This window comes from Aspergillus nomiae (assembly GCF_001204775.2).
Source record: "Aspergillus nomiae NRRL 13137 chromosome Unknown contig00570, whole genome shotgun sequence".
Taxonomy (NCBI): Eukaryota; Fungi; Ascomycota; class Eurotiomycetes; order Eurotiales; family Aspergillaceae; genus Aspergillus; species Aspergillus nomiae.
The window spans coordinates 2,590-16,688 of NW_015378625.1; the positions used below are offsets into that span (position 1 = coordinate 2,590).

Genomic DNA, 14,099 nt, shown 5'->3' on the forward strand with positions numbered 1-14,099 from the left:
CTTTCCGCTGCGTTTGAGCTCTGCCATTTTTCTTGTCCTTGTCTTGGATTTCCGCTCTGTCCTACTATTGCTTCTCCATGGCATGCTTATAAGTTTCCCCTTCTTCCGCTCCTCTGTCCGTCGCCTCCATCCCTCCTCCCGGTCAGCCCTCCTCACCATATCTCGTCCTCTCTGCCCCCCTTCTTACCACACTCCCTTTCCCCCCACCCCACCTTTGCTGTGGGATCGTCACTTGCCTTTATCAGCGGATATGCCCCTTGCGCTGCGAGCCATGCGGTGAGCAGAACCTTGTCGCCCTGTGTACGATTCTGTACCACTCTGTGTCGCATTTCTGAAGGGGGCCGACGAAACACTATCACGCCCTTGATTTCTCCACCGACTCTTTCGTCTCCCTTGATATCATCCGCTCCAAGATGAGGCCACCGGAGATGTCCCATTCTCCCGCCTATTACCAGGACCAGGACCACCGCGTGACGGCATATCTCCACGATTCGACTCCGGTTCCTGCGGCCGCACATCTTCCACCGGAGCCCCCGTCATTGCCTAATCCCCGGCATGATCTCCGTCATCCGGAACTCAATTCGGGCGAGAATACTATACCCAACGCTTATCCCCCCGATTCATGGGATAATACCTACTCTCGGCATCCCCATCGACATTCTCAACAAGCCCATAAGCCTCCCCACCGTCAACCTCCGGTGGAGTCCATCTATCCGGATCCTGAGGTGTCGGCCGTGGCCCCGATGACGTTCGTATCCTCGCCCTATCTGGACAGCGGTTCCATATTGACACAAACTTCGTATAGTGGTGGAGCGGCTCGTAAAGAAGAGCGTGGCCGGAGGAGTTGGACGGATCATTCGTCGTATATGTCGAGCGACAATCATCATCTCGGAGTAACCCGACTTCAGAAACGAGCGATTCATACGGAAGAACCCTTGGCGGACGATAGTCAGGATGCCCTGCTGATGCTGGTAAGGATTAGCCTTTCATGTTCTCTTCGTTTTTTCTTGTTCCTGGCTAACCACTTGGCAATTATAGTTTCGATTATCCGTCCCGGTCCCCATCTTTTCTCTTTGCGCATCCTTATATACCGTCTTCGGGTTACTCTTCGTTCTTCTCGTCTCGCCTTTCCGCATTTGTCCCTGCATCCCATACCTTCGATCAACATCATTTCGCGAGCAGTTGTGCCATCTTCTGGTACCTCAATTGCATATTCATGAGCGATTAGTTCGTTTGCGGGGTCCCGCCACTCGATCGGTATACAATGACGCCGATGGGTCATCGGTCTCAGATCCGAGCGAACACTATTCCATTTTTGGGTTGATTGCGGTCCTCTTGCTATCATCACTTCTTTCCATCGCATTTCTTCTCCTTGTCTGGACCGCAGCCTTTTTCTGGGTTTTCGCCATGGTACTTGGCAACCCCGATGGCACCGAACGCAAAGACGACGGCCGTGCTGCTGTACTCGGTGTTTGTCGATGGTGGCAGATATGGCTACGCAAGGCCCGAAAACCGCCTCGCGAATAGCCTGTCTGTAAATTATCCTTGTTGCCGTTTCCCACTTTGATTCCGTTCTTTGTTATTAAGCGTGATCCCGTCTTGGCTATTGGACTCTTTTTCGATGTTGACATGATACCAATATGTGGGATATGTGGAATGATTTTTGAGGGGCATGTTTCTTTATATATCTTTTTGTTTCGCCTTCTCATTGATTTGATGAGATACTTCATGTGTACAGGAGTTGGGTTGGTCGCATAGGCGCCAGGAGCGGTTTTTATTTTTTGGTTACCTTTTTTTTTTTTCTCCTTTCCAATATCCAATGTGCGCTGTGAAAGAACGGAAAATGGCTCCTGAGGGAAGTGCTCACGGTGCCTCAGCTAATATGCAGGCCAACAGGGATTATCATCGAATCACGAATCAGGAAGTCTTGTGTACTGTACTACTACCTCACACGAATTGATACCCGGGCTGGTCTCATACCCTTTGATCTGCTGCTTTATGTGATCCGTCCATCTATTACTCTGAAATATCTAAACTTTACACAATCCACGGCGACCCGTAATCTAAAGTCTTGGCTTCCCGTGCCGAATGAGATCTCCAATTAGACAAAGTTGACTGGGCTGGACCGATGGAATAGAGTTCGTAGTGTGGTCGTCGGGTACGCAGCCGATCTGACATGTCTACCCAGGAGTTTTTCCCCCGTATAGTTCAGTTCATAATCCTCCACCCAATGAATTCCCCACCACAGTGCATCAATGAGACCACCCTACAAGATACGAACAATGCATTCCCAAGAACCAATAATATTTCAGCAACTTCAGGGTATAAAGATACCTATGTACGTAATCACACGGGGAGAAAGCAAAGCCGGAGGGAAAGGGAAAAAAAAACGCAATAAAGTTTTCAACTACAGCGAAACGTCCAATGCAACCGGAGATTTTTGCGCGAACTGTACCACGAACGAACAAGAAGGAAAAAAAAAGGGATTCAATTTTTGTCCAGCCATGCTTTCAAAGACAGAAAAACTGTAACGTAGGGACTTCATCAGTTTCCTGTTTCATCAACATCAATTCATACAGGGTAGATATTTCTTTTGTTGGGAAAGAAGAACGGATGTGGGGAGGTTTTTGAATTGATTGAATATGTGAGATGGAAAAAGGGTTGGTGTTGTTGTTTTTTTGGTTTTATTTTGTTTATCTCCTCTTTCCGAAGCGGCCGCCGCGCATGGGCTTGCGCTTTTGGATCCGTCCTCCGCCGCTGGGTCCGTGGCTCTTGGGCATGCCCAGACCACGACGGCCGGTTTGCTGCTGTCTGTTGTCGCCTCTTGATGGGGCCGGTTCGTCGCCCTCGTCCACGTCCATGTCGTCGCCGCGGTTGGATTTGCCCTTCTGGGCCTGGGCCATCTTGAACTTGCCGCGCTGGCCACGACGGACGGCGTCGGGTCCGCTGACGGCCGCGACGTAGGCGTTGATTGCGCTGTCGCCTGCTTCAGCGTTGCCTTCAAGGCCGCCGGACATCTCGACGTCGTTGTTGTCATCGTCACCCAGGAGGAGACGGCCGTCTGCGTCGACCTTGGCGGAGTGCTTGCGGCGGGATCCGGGGCCGGTGTTGAGGAAGCGGACGCTAGGCTTAGTGGTCGAGATACTGGCCAGGGCGTCAGGGGCGAGAAGATCCAGCGGGGTGTCCTCGTTCTCGCGGATGTATTGCTCGCTCTGCCGGTTGGGCTTCTTGCCCTTGCGGCCACCCTTGTTGATGGCGTGGGTGTCGCCGTGTTCGTCGACGTCAAGTTCGCTAGCGTCGTCGTCGTCGTCGGAGAAGTCGGAGTCGTAGACGGCTCTGTCGAAGGCGTTGCCGCCGTAAGACTGGGCCTTGGCGTTCTTGTTGTCGGCGGCCTCTTCATCCTCCTCGTCTTCATCACCCTTCTCAGCCTGCTTCTTCTTCTTGCTACGCTCGCGCTGCTTCCGGATGTTCACCACTAACTTCCGGTCGGCCTCGCCAACCAGTTCTTCAATCGGGGCTGCGCCGAAGCGGCGGATCAGACGATCCAGGATACCCTTGACCTTGCTGCGGAGACGGCCCTTGTGCTCCTTGCTCCATACCATGAGGTTTGGTACCAGAGTGTTGATGCGTGTGCGGAGCACGTCATCGGGAAGCACGACAACGGCAACCTTGACGAAGCCGAGCACAGATCGGACAATCTCGCGGTTGTTGCTGGTAAGGAACAGCTCTACGGTCTGCACCAGGTCGGAGCGCACAGCTGGTTGAAGTTCGGTGTGGAAGTCGAAGAACAGGCGAGACAAGGCTGTCACGGAGGCAGCAACCATGTGTGGTGAGCTACCCGCCAGACCCGCAGACACCATAGTGAAGAATTCCTCCATGGTTGCAGGAGCATCGGGAGCATTGTCGGGCATGTGGGGTACTAGCGAGTTGCGAATCTTGGTTCCAGCTGGGTTGAGTTCAGAGTCGGTAGTTCTCTTCGCAAGGTGGATGAGCAGATCGAAGGAAGCAGTCCTAGCCTTCTCGTTGCTCTCCTTGCAGCCCAAGACAACCTCAGAAAGGATAGACGGGATGAAATGCAGGTCAGAGGTTGGGAGGTACGTGATGAGCTCATCGACGGCAAGCATACGGTCACGGCGAGCAGAGGCTGGTGTCTTATCCGCTGTCGAAATGATGAGGGTTTGGAGTTCGGCACTCCGCTCGCGGAGAGCAGCAGCGCCCGTCTCAGTGGTGGCCAAACGGGGGATCAGCTTGTATGCCTTCTTAATCAGCTGCTGATCACTAGTATGTCCATTCAGGACAGCCGCAGCCATGGCGAACAGGCTTGCAAAGCTGGAGCGAGGCAGATAAATCGACATGGCGATAACCAAGTCGATCAAAGTGTGAGAAGTTGGAGGCATCTTGTCACCAGCACCACCTTGTTGATGGCCCTGCTTTTCTGCAGCCTCCTTCTCTGAAGCCATCGACGACTCTAGCATAGAAGTGACACGAGTAAATGTATCATTGAGCTCCTGTAATATATCAATTAGTATGCAGCTCAAGAGTAGTGGGATGAGCGAACTCGACTAACCTTCTCGGGAGTGATACTCAAGTAAGCATTAATACATTGCAGAATGTAGCCTCTGTAATGTGGAAGTGTCTGGCTGTACACGTTGAAAAGCACAGCTAGCAAGTTGCTGGCAAACCCGGCAAGATGGGCGACGTTCTTCTCCGCATCCTTCTTGGTAATTCTTCGCTGGAGAACCAAGTCATCACCCTCCGTCTCGAGAGACAGAATGGCCTGGTTTGACTCAACCAGGTTTTGCAAAGCCTTGCAAATGTCCACACGCAGATCGGTTTGCTTGTAGAGCACGTTGGAAAGAAGTTCGGCGAAGCTCTGATCGAAAGCCTCAACCAGATCCAAAGGCAGCTCGCAGTATCCAGGAAGAATAGACCAAGTCTGCTGAACAAGTGTTTCGAAGATCTTTGTCTCCACGGGCTTCTCTGCGTCGGTGAAGGCCATAACCTTCTGGTACAGAGCTTCACTCAGAGGAACGAGCTCGGAACGGAAATGAGCGAGGTTTGTGTTGGTAACATGGTCTCGAAGCACAGGGAGGAACCAAACGCGACCCGGTTGACCAGCCTTCTGCTCAATAATATTGAGAGGCAGGATCTCAAGGACCGCCGCAGGGCCCATGGCTTCAACGGCACTGCCGAGAACCTGATCGGCCTGCTTCTTGCCATGGAAGGATTCATTACTACGGAGCTCTCCCACAGTCTTCACAATGTCATTCAAAAACGGACTGGACCGCCACTTGAAACTATCGAACATTGCCGAGCACACGTTGAACACTTCCGCCCAAGCCGCCTGGTACTTCACGGAAAGCAGATTTGTTGCCTTCTTGGCCAACTTCTCGAGCGTTTTCTCATCGTAGACCGATGGTTCAATGATCACACTGTTGGGAATACAGTTGGCCATGAATGAAACCAGACATTCCGATGCCGAAATCCTAATATTCTTCGATGGCGACGCCAAATAACTGGAAATCATGTCGAACAAGGAGGGCAGCTTCTCAAAGGTATCCTCGGGGCTGATCTGAGAAGACACATCGTAACCGCGGGACAGAACGGCAATCCATGGAGGGAGCAACTGCGAATCGTTCTGTGCGGGCTTCAATTCCGAGATCGCCTCAAGAAGACGGGGCAGCTTTGACGACGAGAACTCATCGGCCATGCTGGAGAAAATAACCTCGAACACCTCGAACGCGCCCATTGTGATAAACTCGTTGCTCGACCGGGAAGCATTCATCAACAACTCGCATAGCGGCTCGATCTTCTTGCTCGGCCAGCCTCCGGAGGCGGTCGCGACCGTCTTCACCAGTTGAAGGGAGTGGATGACCAGCGGATCATGGTTATGTGTGTGAGGATCGTTACGGCCTCGCTTCTGTTTGGCTGCGGCGGCGATACTGTCACCCAATGTGCGGAGTGCGGACTCTGCACACATATCTGCCGCCGGGTGATCAAGCGACGGACTGGGAGGAGGAGTCTTCAGGACCTTGATCAAAGCGTCCTGGGCCCTCTTGCGTACCTTAGGGCGGTGATCCACGGACAGGCTCAGCAAGCCCGCAGTGGCCCGGCGCGGGCTGATCTGGGTGTGGGGGAGATTCCATGCTGCGGCATCCTGAGCGATGAGTAGCGACTCGAGGCAGCCGATCGACGGTCTAAGCAATGGAGCTTCGGATTCGGGCAAAGAGAGCGCGGGGGCAAGGCTGGTAAGGATTTGGGAGAACTTGGAACGGAGAATTGGAGCGGGGGCGTAGGCGGTGGTAATGTCGAGGAGGTAGACCACTGAGGTTGCCAGATCCTTGTTGACAATGCCCTGTTCGGCAGAGATCGACTGAGACAGCAAAGCAAGTAGCGCGGCAAAGTAAGCTGTAGGTGAAAAGTCTGCGTTCTGATCTCGGAGCGTGTCTTCCACGGCAGAAAGTACCACAGATGTCTCATACAAAGTTAGCAATGGTTCTGCGGCACGACGGCGCCGGACTTACATGGTGCTGATTCTGCAATTTGGGAGACTTGATCTTCTCGAGCTTCTCCGCCAGGGTCGCCATGGTGGGCGGATCAACCGACAGGAAGTAGAGAAGTCGCTTCAAAAGTTGCGACTCGTGAGGTGAGGAAGTGGGAAAGATGTGCGGTGAAAGCGGAGATTTTTTTTTTTTGGAGTGGTGAATGGTTTTTGGGTGAAGTAAAAAATTGGGAAAAAAGGTACGGAGATAAATTCTTGGCGGGCCCTATCGATAGCTATCGATAACTATCAGCTCCCAAACCCATGTCCAGAATTTCATCTTATGAAGTGAACCAAATTACACTCGTTCCATTCAGAAAACTTCTCTAGGGATGTCACAAGACTCGAATTTCATGGTATCCTGAGAGTCCCGGCGACAAGGCAAACTGCATCATGCCTCCTTCGCCAAAGAGTTCTTGTTCATATATTTGAATAAAACACTGAAAAGAAAAAAGAAAAGAAAAGAAAAGCGTAATGAGACATCAGAGTCGTCAAACATGGCCGCTATCATCCAATCATTTGACCAGGCTTGAGCCTGTATCTTGTTCTCAACCACCATCATACCAGCCATATTCAGTCCAATAGTTCCAGTGACTCAGTCAACTCAATAACAGGTCACTTCCTAAGCTTAGGAAAGTCAAGAAAGCCGCTACATCCACCGCATTCTTCATTGTATCACCGTATGGCGATGAGCCCAGAAGAACAATAGCCTGGCTTCCACGACGAGGTTGCAAGGCCCTGTGGTTCTTAGCCTCGACATATCAAATCAATCCACTTCGAGACCTTTGCCCTATTCCCCTTTATGAGCAAACAGTGTCTCGTTCTATCTTCGTCTCAGCAAAAGGCACCGTAGACAGATATCAACCGACAAAAAGCCCTTGCTCTAGCCTAGAACAGGATCTCCCCGCTATGTTCGGCCTCGAAGCCGAGACCCTGTAGCTTGCCCTGACGTTTCTTGTCCCCGGTCTTTCGCTCACTATCTTCCTTCTTTTTCAGTTTATAGACCTCCTCGAATGGGGCCTTTTGCACATGTGGCGGGATATCGTCTTCCTTATCCAGGTCCTATTCCGGCGCAAAACCACGTAAGCAAAGTTTCGAATGAAGAAGCCAAAGTAGAACTATAGGAGGAAAAAGATAGAGATCTCTGGGGCAGCATACAATTTCACCAAGAAGCAACACATTCTCTCCTCGGACCAAGAAAATACCCCGCGAGATCTCAGCATAGAGATTGCCAGCATACAACCGCTCAATAGTATCCTGGAGGACAAGGTTGGCTGCAGACATCGAGAGTTGGAGCGCGTTAGATCACCGATCGCATTTGAAGCCGATTTAATTAACCCATACCGAATTGATCCCAACTTCTCAAGACTCCAATCAATTTTCTTCCATCTCGGAGCACTAGGACGAGTTTCTCTGGTCATGGTTAATCCGTGTCCCCAACAAAATATAGTTGCCATACAATCGAGGGCGAAACGATTCAGGCAACGCAAACATACTATCCGTCAAATCCAGCAATTGAGCAGCGGTCGTGAACATCTGTGGCGGTAACTGCGGCGGACCTTGCGACATCGGACCCAGTAGATTATTCTGCGGTGGGAACCCTGGCGGAGCATTTCCTTGCTGGGGACCACCAGAGTGGTCGTTAATCGAGAGTCGTTCCATGTCGTCTATGGCACAAGCTGTATGGGGAAAGACGGTGGAAGGGCGGGGGAGGTGATAATTCCGCTGCCAATTGCGGTGGGACGGGGCTCGGAAGCTTGGTTCTGGTAATATACTCTCAAATACAATAGACAAACGGTGAGAATCGCATACTGCGATAGTGATTATCAGAAGAAATAAGAGTGTGGGTTGTGCTGTAAGCAACCCCGTGCTGAGTTAATTCGATGTGGTGGGCATGAATGATTGAATATGGATACTGCTTGGACCGCATGTTTGTTCTGTTTGGCAGTCGCCGCCGGTTCATGACACAATGGGTCCGTGTTTTACTCCGTAGCCCTAGTCTAGAGCTAACAATATACGTGAACGTTGCTCTTAACATGAGCCATACAAGACAATTTTTAGAGCAGGTTTCATGCCTCCAGTATGGCATCCCTAGGCATGGGTTCAGGGTTCCCTAGTTCTAAACCGCCTTGCCAACCGGCCCCTCAAATTATCCGGCACCCTTATTACCCAGCATCTTAAGATCTTAAATAAGATACCCTAGGAGACAGAATATCTGGCTAATTTGCCAAAACTGTCTTCCCTTTCTAGAATTATTTATGGCATAGAAATAGATCCCAGAAGCGTAACTTATGATGATTCTCTCTCTAACCGTTTCCGACGTCTCTATGATTCCGCTACAAGAGATTTGATCCCCTTCCCACTCACTTGGATAGGGTTTTCTGAGTGTAAGTCACACCTAATATAGTCACTCGCAGACGTCTTTTTATCTGTATTTAATATCAAGTAATGAGGTTACAATTCTTCCTTGCAGAATATCCAAGCATGAACTGCAGCAGTTAGATCATAGGTTGTCTGTTATACTTCGATATTTATAAGGGTTTTGCAGCCGTAATGCTGTAGTGGTCAAACCTAGGTCATAATCTTATTTCCCCCTTTCTCTTTTGTTTCTCTTTTTCTTATTTTTCTTTGATTCTCGAATTCCGAAACCGTGTAGTCTGAAGACGAAAGAACAGCATCACGACAAGCACAATGATGGTAGAAGAACAGATAGTTATGTCGCCCATAATACACGAAGCATAGCACAGAGCTCGCCCGCAGTATATCCCATCATCCACAAGAGTTGTATTTGAGCATACTGCATACTCTCATTCATTATATGCAAAGGAAGGCCCATCCTTTGGTGGGTGGTGGTACTTTTGTCCCTGCAGCATCTACCATGGCGCAGTTTACGAGTCATGCGGGGAAATGCGATGTATCGAAAATAGACTCACCGAATATCCTCTTACCCCTTGAAGAGAAGAGGCAAGGAGTGACAAGAGTAGGTACCATGTAGGCTATAAGATTTCCGAAGATACCTTACTTGAGTACTTCGCAAATGCAAGTGCCCTTACCTCGCGAAGCATTCTACTGCATCTCGGATTGCTCCCATGAAGCAATGAAGGAAAATAAATCGCTATGATTCGCTTTTGACTTTTCGCTAGATAACAAACATTATTCATGACACCCTGCAGAAGAAGAGATAATACACAATCTGTCGTGAGACATTATGTCTGTTCGTTAACATGTCCTGTGGCCATCAGTATCAAGAGTTGTTACAGGAACACTGAAAGGTCTGGAAGAAACAAAAGAGAAGAGAAAGAGACCAGGTAGGACATCCCGAGTCAGTTTACTCAGGGAAGAAAGGAATACGGTCCTACTGGTTCCCAGTGCAACAGACCGTCGTTGCATGAAGTCACGCCACGCAGTCTGTGGACTGGGAAGAAAGCACACGACATCATCCGACGCTGACTCCTCGACGCTGTCCTCGCATCCTTTGTTCTCGCCGTCGGCTATACGGAGCACAGTATGGCTCATCTGACGAGCCTATGTTTGCCCGGACGGGCTCTTGCGATCGATGATAAGCAGGGCTTGACGGTGGCGGCGGCAGCTGCATCACCTTGAACTGGTCCACGCTGATAATGCGCAAGCGGTAGAGATACTGCATCAATTCAAAGTCCGGTCGGCTTCCGGCTAGGGTCTGGCCTCGTTGATAATGTGCTACATCGACATGGTCGAGCATGCGATCCCATCCTTTCTGCTCGGACGTGTCGCTGAACCGCTCGCCCGGACATAGAGGGCATCGGGCTGTTCGCGGGGGCTCGTGGGTTCGGAAGTGGCTCAGTACGTGCGTCTTCCATTGCTCGACGTCGTCGAAGGTGTGGTGACAATCTAGGATATAGAACAGACAGATATAGGTGTGATGATGATATTGACGAGCCGGGCGGGACGGCGGGACGACGAGCGCGCCCGTTCCATCATCTTCTAATATCTCCTGGCCGGCGAGACCTTCCGCCCATCTTGTTTCCAGAGATACGCCCGGCGACGAGGATGGAGCGGATGCGGCGTCGCTCGATAGAGACGGGACGGCCGTGGAGGACGGCATGGTTTCGGCCACGGCTTCACTCCCACCACTACACACACTCTTCGTGCTTACGTCCGCGGCCAGACGTACGCCGCCTGGTTCGAAGGAGAGCAATGATTTTGGATGGCCGGCGTTCGTGCCAGCAGCACCGAGCGAACACCTTGATACGACACGATCTGAAAAAATGACGGGGCGATCCTGTTCCCACATGCTTAGTCCGTGAGCGGCGAGTGGAAAAGCAGCAGCAGTAGCAGCAGCATCGGTCATTAAATTAGTAGTTTTGCGACCGCACTACCCAAGCCCATGCACCAAAGCGGGGCAACACAGCTTGAAAGGAATTGGTGGGGGAAGGGAGATGCCATCTTATTGAAATGATTTCTCCTTTACCCTCTTCGACCTTAGGGTATCAGCTGCTTCCAGCCAACTTCTCCTCCGTACTACCTTGGCGTTTGGGTTGGTTTTGTCTCCAGCATCACGCGTCAACCGGCAGATGTTGTTGTTCATTCGATCCGAGAGCCTCAAAGTGTTAGTATTTGGGCAATGGCAAGGGGAAACATCCAAAAGAATCAAATCGTGATCCATCGGGATCAAACTGGTCAAGTCAATCATATCCTAATCATAATTCACAACTTGACTGGAGCCACGTCCACAGCTGAGTGAGCAGCGTACAAGCAACAATAACAACATCGATCACAGACGAAGAGAGCACCAGCCAGCATTAACTTTGGCCTTCTATTTTTCTTTTTCCATTTTCTTTTCCCTTTGCTTTTTCTGAAGCCCTTCTAGTCTTACGCATTCCCCCGTTTCCGGTCTAGGATGCGATGAACTGGTCTGACGCTACTAACTAGTATACATGTATGTACGTATGTATCATGCACGTCGCTGGACCACTAATTGTTATTCGTCAATCCACCTATCTCGTGGAATTGGGTTTCGGATAAATATGACAATGGCTTTACAGCTCACACAGCACGGTGTTGGCAGATGGCAGGAGGTTAGGGCAAGTGAGGAGACGCCCATCTAAATGGTTCCTATGTACTGTACATACACAAAGTAGTGACTACTGTATTATGCCAGAGTAAAACACCGAGTTTATTGAAACTTTTGTTTATATATTTTTTGGTTTTTTTTTTCCTCCTTCTCTCTTTGGGAGCCCTCTCATCCTGCTCGAGGCCTAAATCAAAGCGAAAAGTGACATAGTTGAAATGAAATGTATATGGTAGTGCCAGGTATTATCAGAGGACCCGGCCTCGGAGAGGAGTAGACAAAATGAATAGTAGCTGTAGAGCCAATTCCCATTGGGGTAATGAAACAAATGATGGTTATAGGATAAGAAAGGTATTTTTCAAGAAGGATAGCGAAAGGGGAGAATCGAACAAGTACGGAAAAAAGCCACAAGAATATCCCACCCGTCTATCAGTATGGACGCCTCGCAAAAAAGTACTCGAACAAAGTAAGCAAAGAAAGCCAATCAGCCGACACCAAGGATGCCCATGAACCACACTGTAAATGCACAAAGTCTATTCGTTTCGTAGCGCGTATGACAGTCAAGAATTTTTTGGAGCCCAAAATTTTATACATTGAATGGGTTTCGCAGCGGCATCAGGCTAGAAACGGTCTGCCAAATCGCCTCCTGCGACGGAATTATTCGTCGATGAGGAAACAGACGAAAATCCACCGCTGGGGTTCAGCATATCTTGCACGGCGACCTTGGGAACCTGTGGAACGGGCAGTTTACGCTGTGTCCCGTCGGGTCTGGACATAATATCACTGATGGTGGGGCCAACATGGGACTGGCTGGGACTGTAATAGTTGGGGCCTTCCGGTTGGGGCTCCATTGGAGCAAGGGCCGGGGTGTGATGGAGGGACAGATGGCGAATCGAAGGAAGGTGGAGTTCACTGGTTCCCAATGGCCTCAGGCGTGGCGAATGGGCAGGGGTTGCCAACGGGGTGTGGTCTGGCGTTGGCGAAAGAGAGTCATGAGAGAAAGTCGGTGAGGACGGAGCAGTCGAGTTGGGCGAGTTGGGCCTCGAGCGCTTGACGCGATGAGTGTAACCATCCTCATCCTCGTGAGAGTGAGAACGGCTCATGCTGTGCGAGATGGCATACGCCGAAAGGGAAGGCAAGCCTCGACCGGTGTGGTGACGCGAGGCGAACAAATGGTGGTTGCGTGGACCAGGGTGGAATCCAAGATGTTCATCACGCTCAACCTGAGATGCAGCGGTGGCAAGTAGATTGATATCCATTCCCGAGGACGCCCGCTCGGCGTTGCGAGCATATGGTCCCAGATTGGAACGCATGTGACCGGCGTAGTTCGAGAAGGAGTGAGGAGGAGAGACATCTGGAGAGCCAACTTGAGAGACAGGCGCAGAGCGGGTCATAGGCTTGTTTGGCGGGGGCATCATCGAGCCCGCGTTGGTCACGTTTACCATTGCATTCTCCTGTCCGACGGCGGCAGCGGCAGCGGCCGCAGCCAGATGCTGTGCCTTGTTACTCCGTCTAGAGTTGGGGTTGTTGTGAATTCTGGAGTGGCGGGTCAACTCGTCCGAGCGACTAAAGCGTTTTGTGCAGCCAGGGAACTGGCAAGCGTGTGGCTTTTCACCCGTATGTGTGCGAATATGTCTGGTCTGATGCTCCAAACGATGGAAGGCGCGATCACAGAGGGGGCACTTGTATGGTCGGGGAAGATCCTGGCGTGCTTCTTCCGTTGCGGGACGGGCACCCTTCATGAGGGGCGGTAGTAGGCTAACAGACGAAGCCATGGTAGAGTTGGACTGTGTACTAGACGGGGTAGAGGGACCCTTTGAGCTATCCACTGGCGTGGAAGGTGCAGAACCAGTCTCGTTATTCTGAGGGTTCAGCAGATTGGTGAAATCCACTGAAGAAGCCGGTGGTGGCATGTGACTCGTCCTAAGCTAGCCGAAGAGTGTAGCTGAAGAGGGGACGAAGCCCTGTATTTAAGGCAGCTCGGGAGGGCTGAAGAGCCGAGGCGAATTAGGATTCGTCGCAACAGGGGTAGGTAAATCGGGGGAAAGTCGATCACCACCCGACAAGACGGAGACTTGCTCTTGGCAAAGAACTAGTTGATAACTGAGCGCCGCAAGGAGTATCACAAGCCTTGCGATCAAAGAAGGTGCGATGGTACGCAATGTAACGAATTTCTTCAAGGAAGAGTGACTTTCCCAGTAAACGGGCGATGGTATGGAATGTGGTGATGGGTGTGGGATAGAGTATATCCGGAATTGGCACTGTCAGTAGGTAACCCGAGATGGATGTAGTCAAGGAACAAACTGTCGAAAGGGAGAGGGGGAAAGAAAGAGAAATCTGGAGAAACGGTCTGGGGATAGGAGCATATAAAGGAAATACGGAAGAGGAAGAATGAGGAATGGAGGGGAAGAAGAGAGAAATGGAGCTTCGGGGGAGGGGAGGGAAAAAGGCAGGGCGAAGGTGGTAGAGGGGGTTATCGGAATCAGAGACCTTGAAGGGAGAGAGGGT

At 51.0% G+C, this 14,099-nt stretch overlaps 5 protein-coding genes across 5 annotated transcripts; 1 reads left to right on the forward strand and 4 right to left on the reverse strand.

Annotated features, from left to right (window-relative positions):
• Positions 1-413: 413 nt before the first annotated feature.
• On the forward strand, positions 414-1,527 carry ANOM_011466 (uncharacterized protein; the record flags this gene model as incomplete). The annotated part of the gene is made up of 2 exons (XM_015556722.1): positions 414-971; positions 1,039-1,527. The coding sequence occupies 2 exons, from the start codon at positions 414-416 to the stop codon at positions 1,525-1,527; spliced, it is 1,047 nt and encodes a 348-aa protein (XP_015401545.1).
• Positions 1,528-2,693: 1,166 nt separating this feature from the next.
• ANOM_011467 (mRNA-binding protein RRP12) lies at positions 2,694-6,587 on the reverse strand (the record flags this gene model as incomplete). Its single annotated transcript, XM_015556723.1, has 3 exons — positions 2,694-4,508; positions 4,568-6,475; positions 6,525-6,587. 3 exons carry the CDS (start codon positions 6,585-6,587, stop codon positions 2,694-2,696), a joined length of 3,786 nt encoding a protein of 1,261 aa, XP_015401548.1.
• Positions 6,588-7,429: 842 nt separating this feature from the next.
• On the reverse strand, positions 7,430-8,249 carry ANOM_011468 (U6 snRNA-associated Sm-like protein LSm1; the record flags this gene model as incomplete). Its single annotated transcript, XM_015556724.1, has 4 exons — positions 8,038-8,249; positions 7,886-7,954; positions 7,700-7,815; positions 7,430-7,603 (listed from the first exon to the last, which is right to left on the reverse strand). The coding sequence occupies exons 1-4, from the start codon at positions 8,201-8,203 to the stop codon at positions 7,430-7,432; spliced, it is 525 nt and encodes a 174-aa protein (XP_015401547.1). The 5' UTR covers positions 8,204-8,249.
• Positions 8,250-9,977: 1,728 nt separating this feature from the next.
• Positions 9,978-10,871, reverse strand: ANOM_011469 (uncharacterized protein; the record flags this gene model as incomplete). The annotated part of the gene is made up of 1 exon (XM_015556725.1): positions 9,978-10,871. The coding sequence occupies one exon, from the start codon at positions 10,869-10,871 to the stop codon at positions 9,978-9,980; it is 894 nt and encodes a 297-aa protein (XP_015401546.1).
• A 1,340-nt stretch (positions 10,872-12,211) lies between these two features.
• On the reverse strand, positions 12,212-13,504 carry ANOM_011470 (putative C2H2 transcription factor (Crea); the record flags this gene model as incomplete). The annotated part of the gene is made up of 1 exon (XM_015556726.1): positions 12,212-13,504. One exon carries the CDS (start codon positions 13,502-13,504, stop codon positions 12,212-12,214), a length of 1,293 nt encoding a protein of 430 aa, XP_015401544.1.
• Between the last annotated feature and the right edge of the window lie 595 nt (positions 13,505-14,099).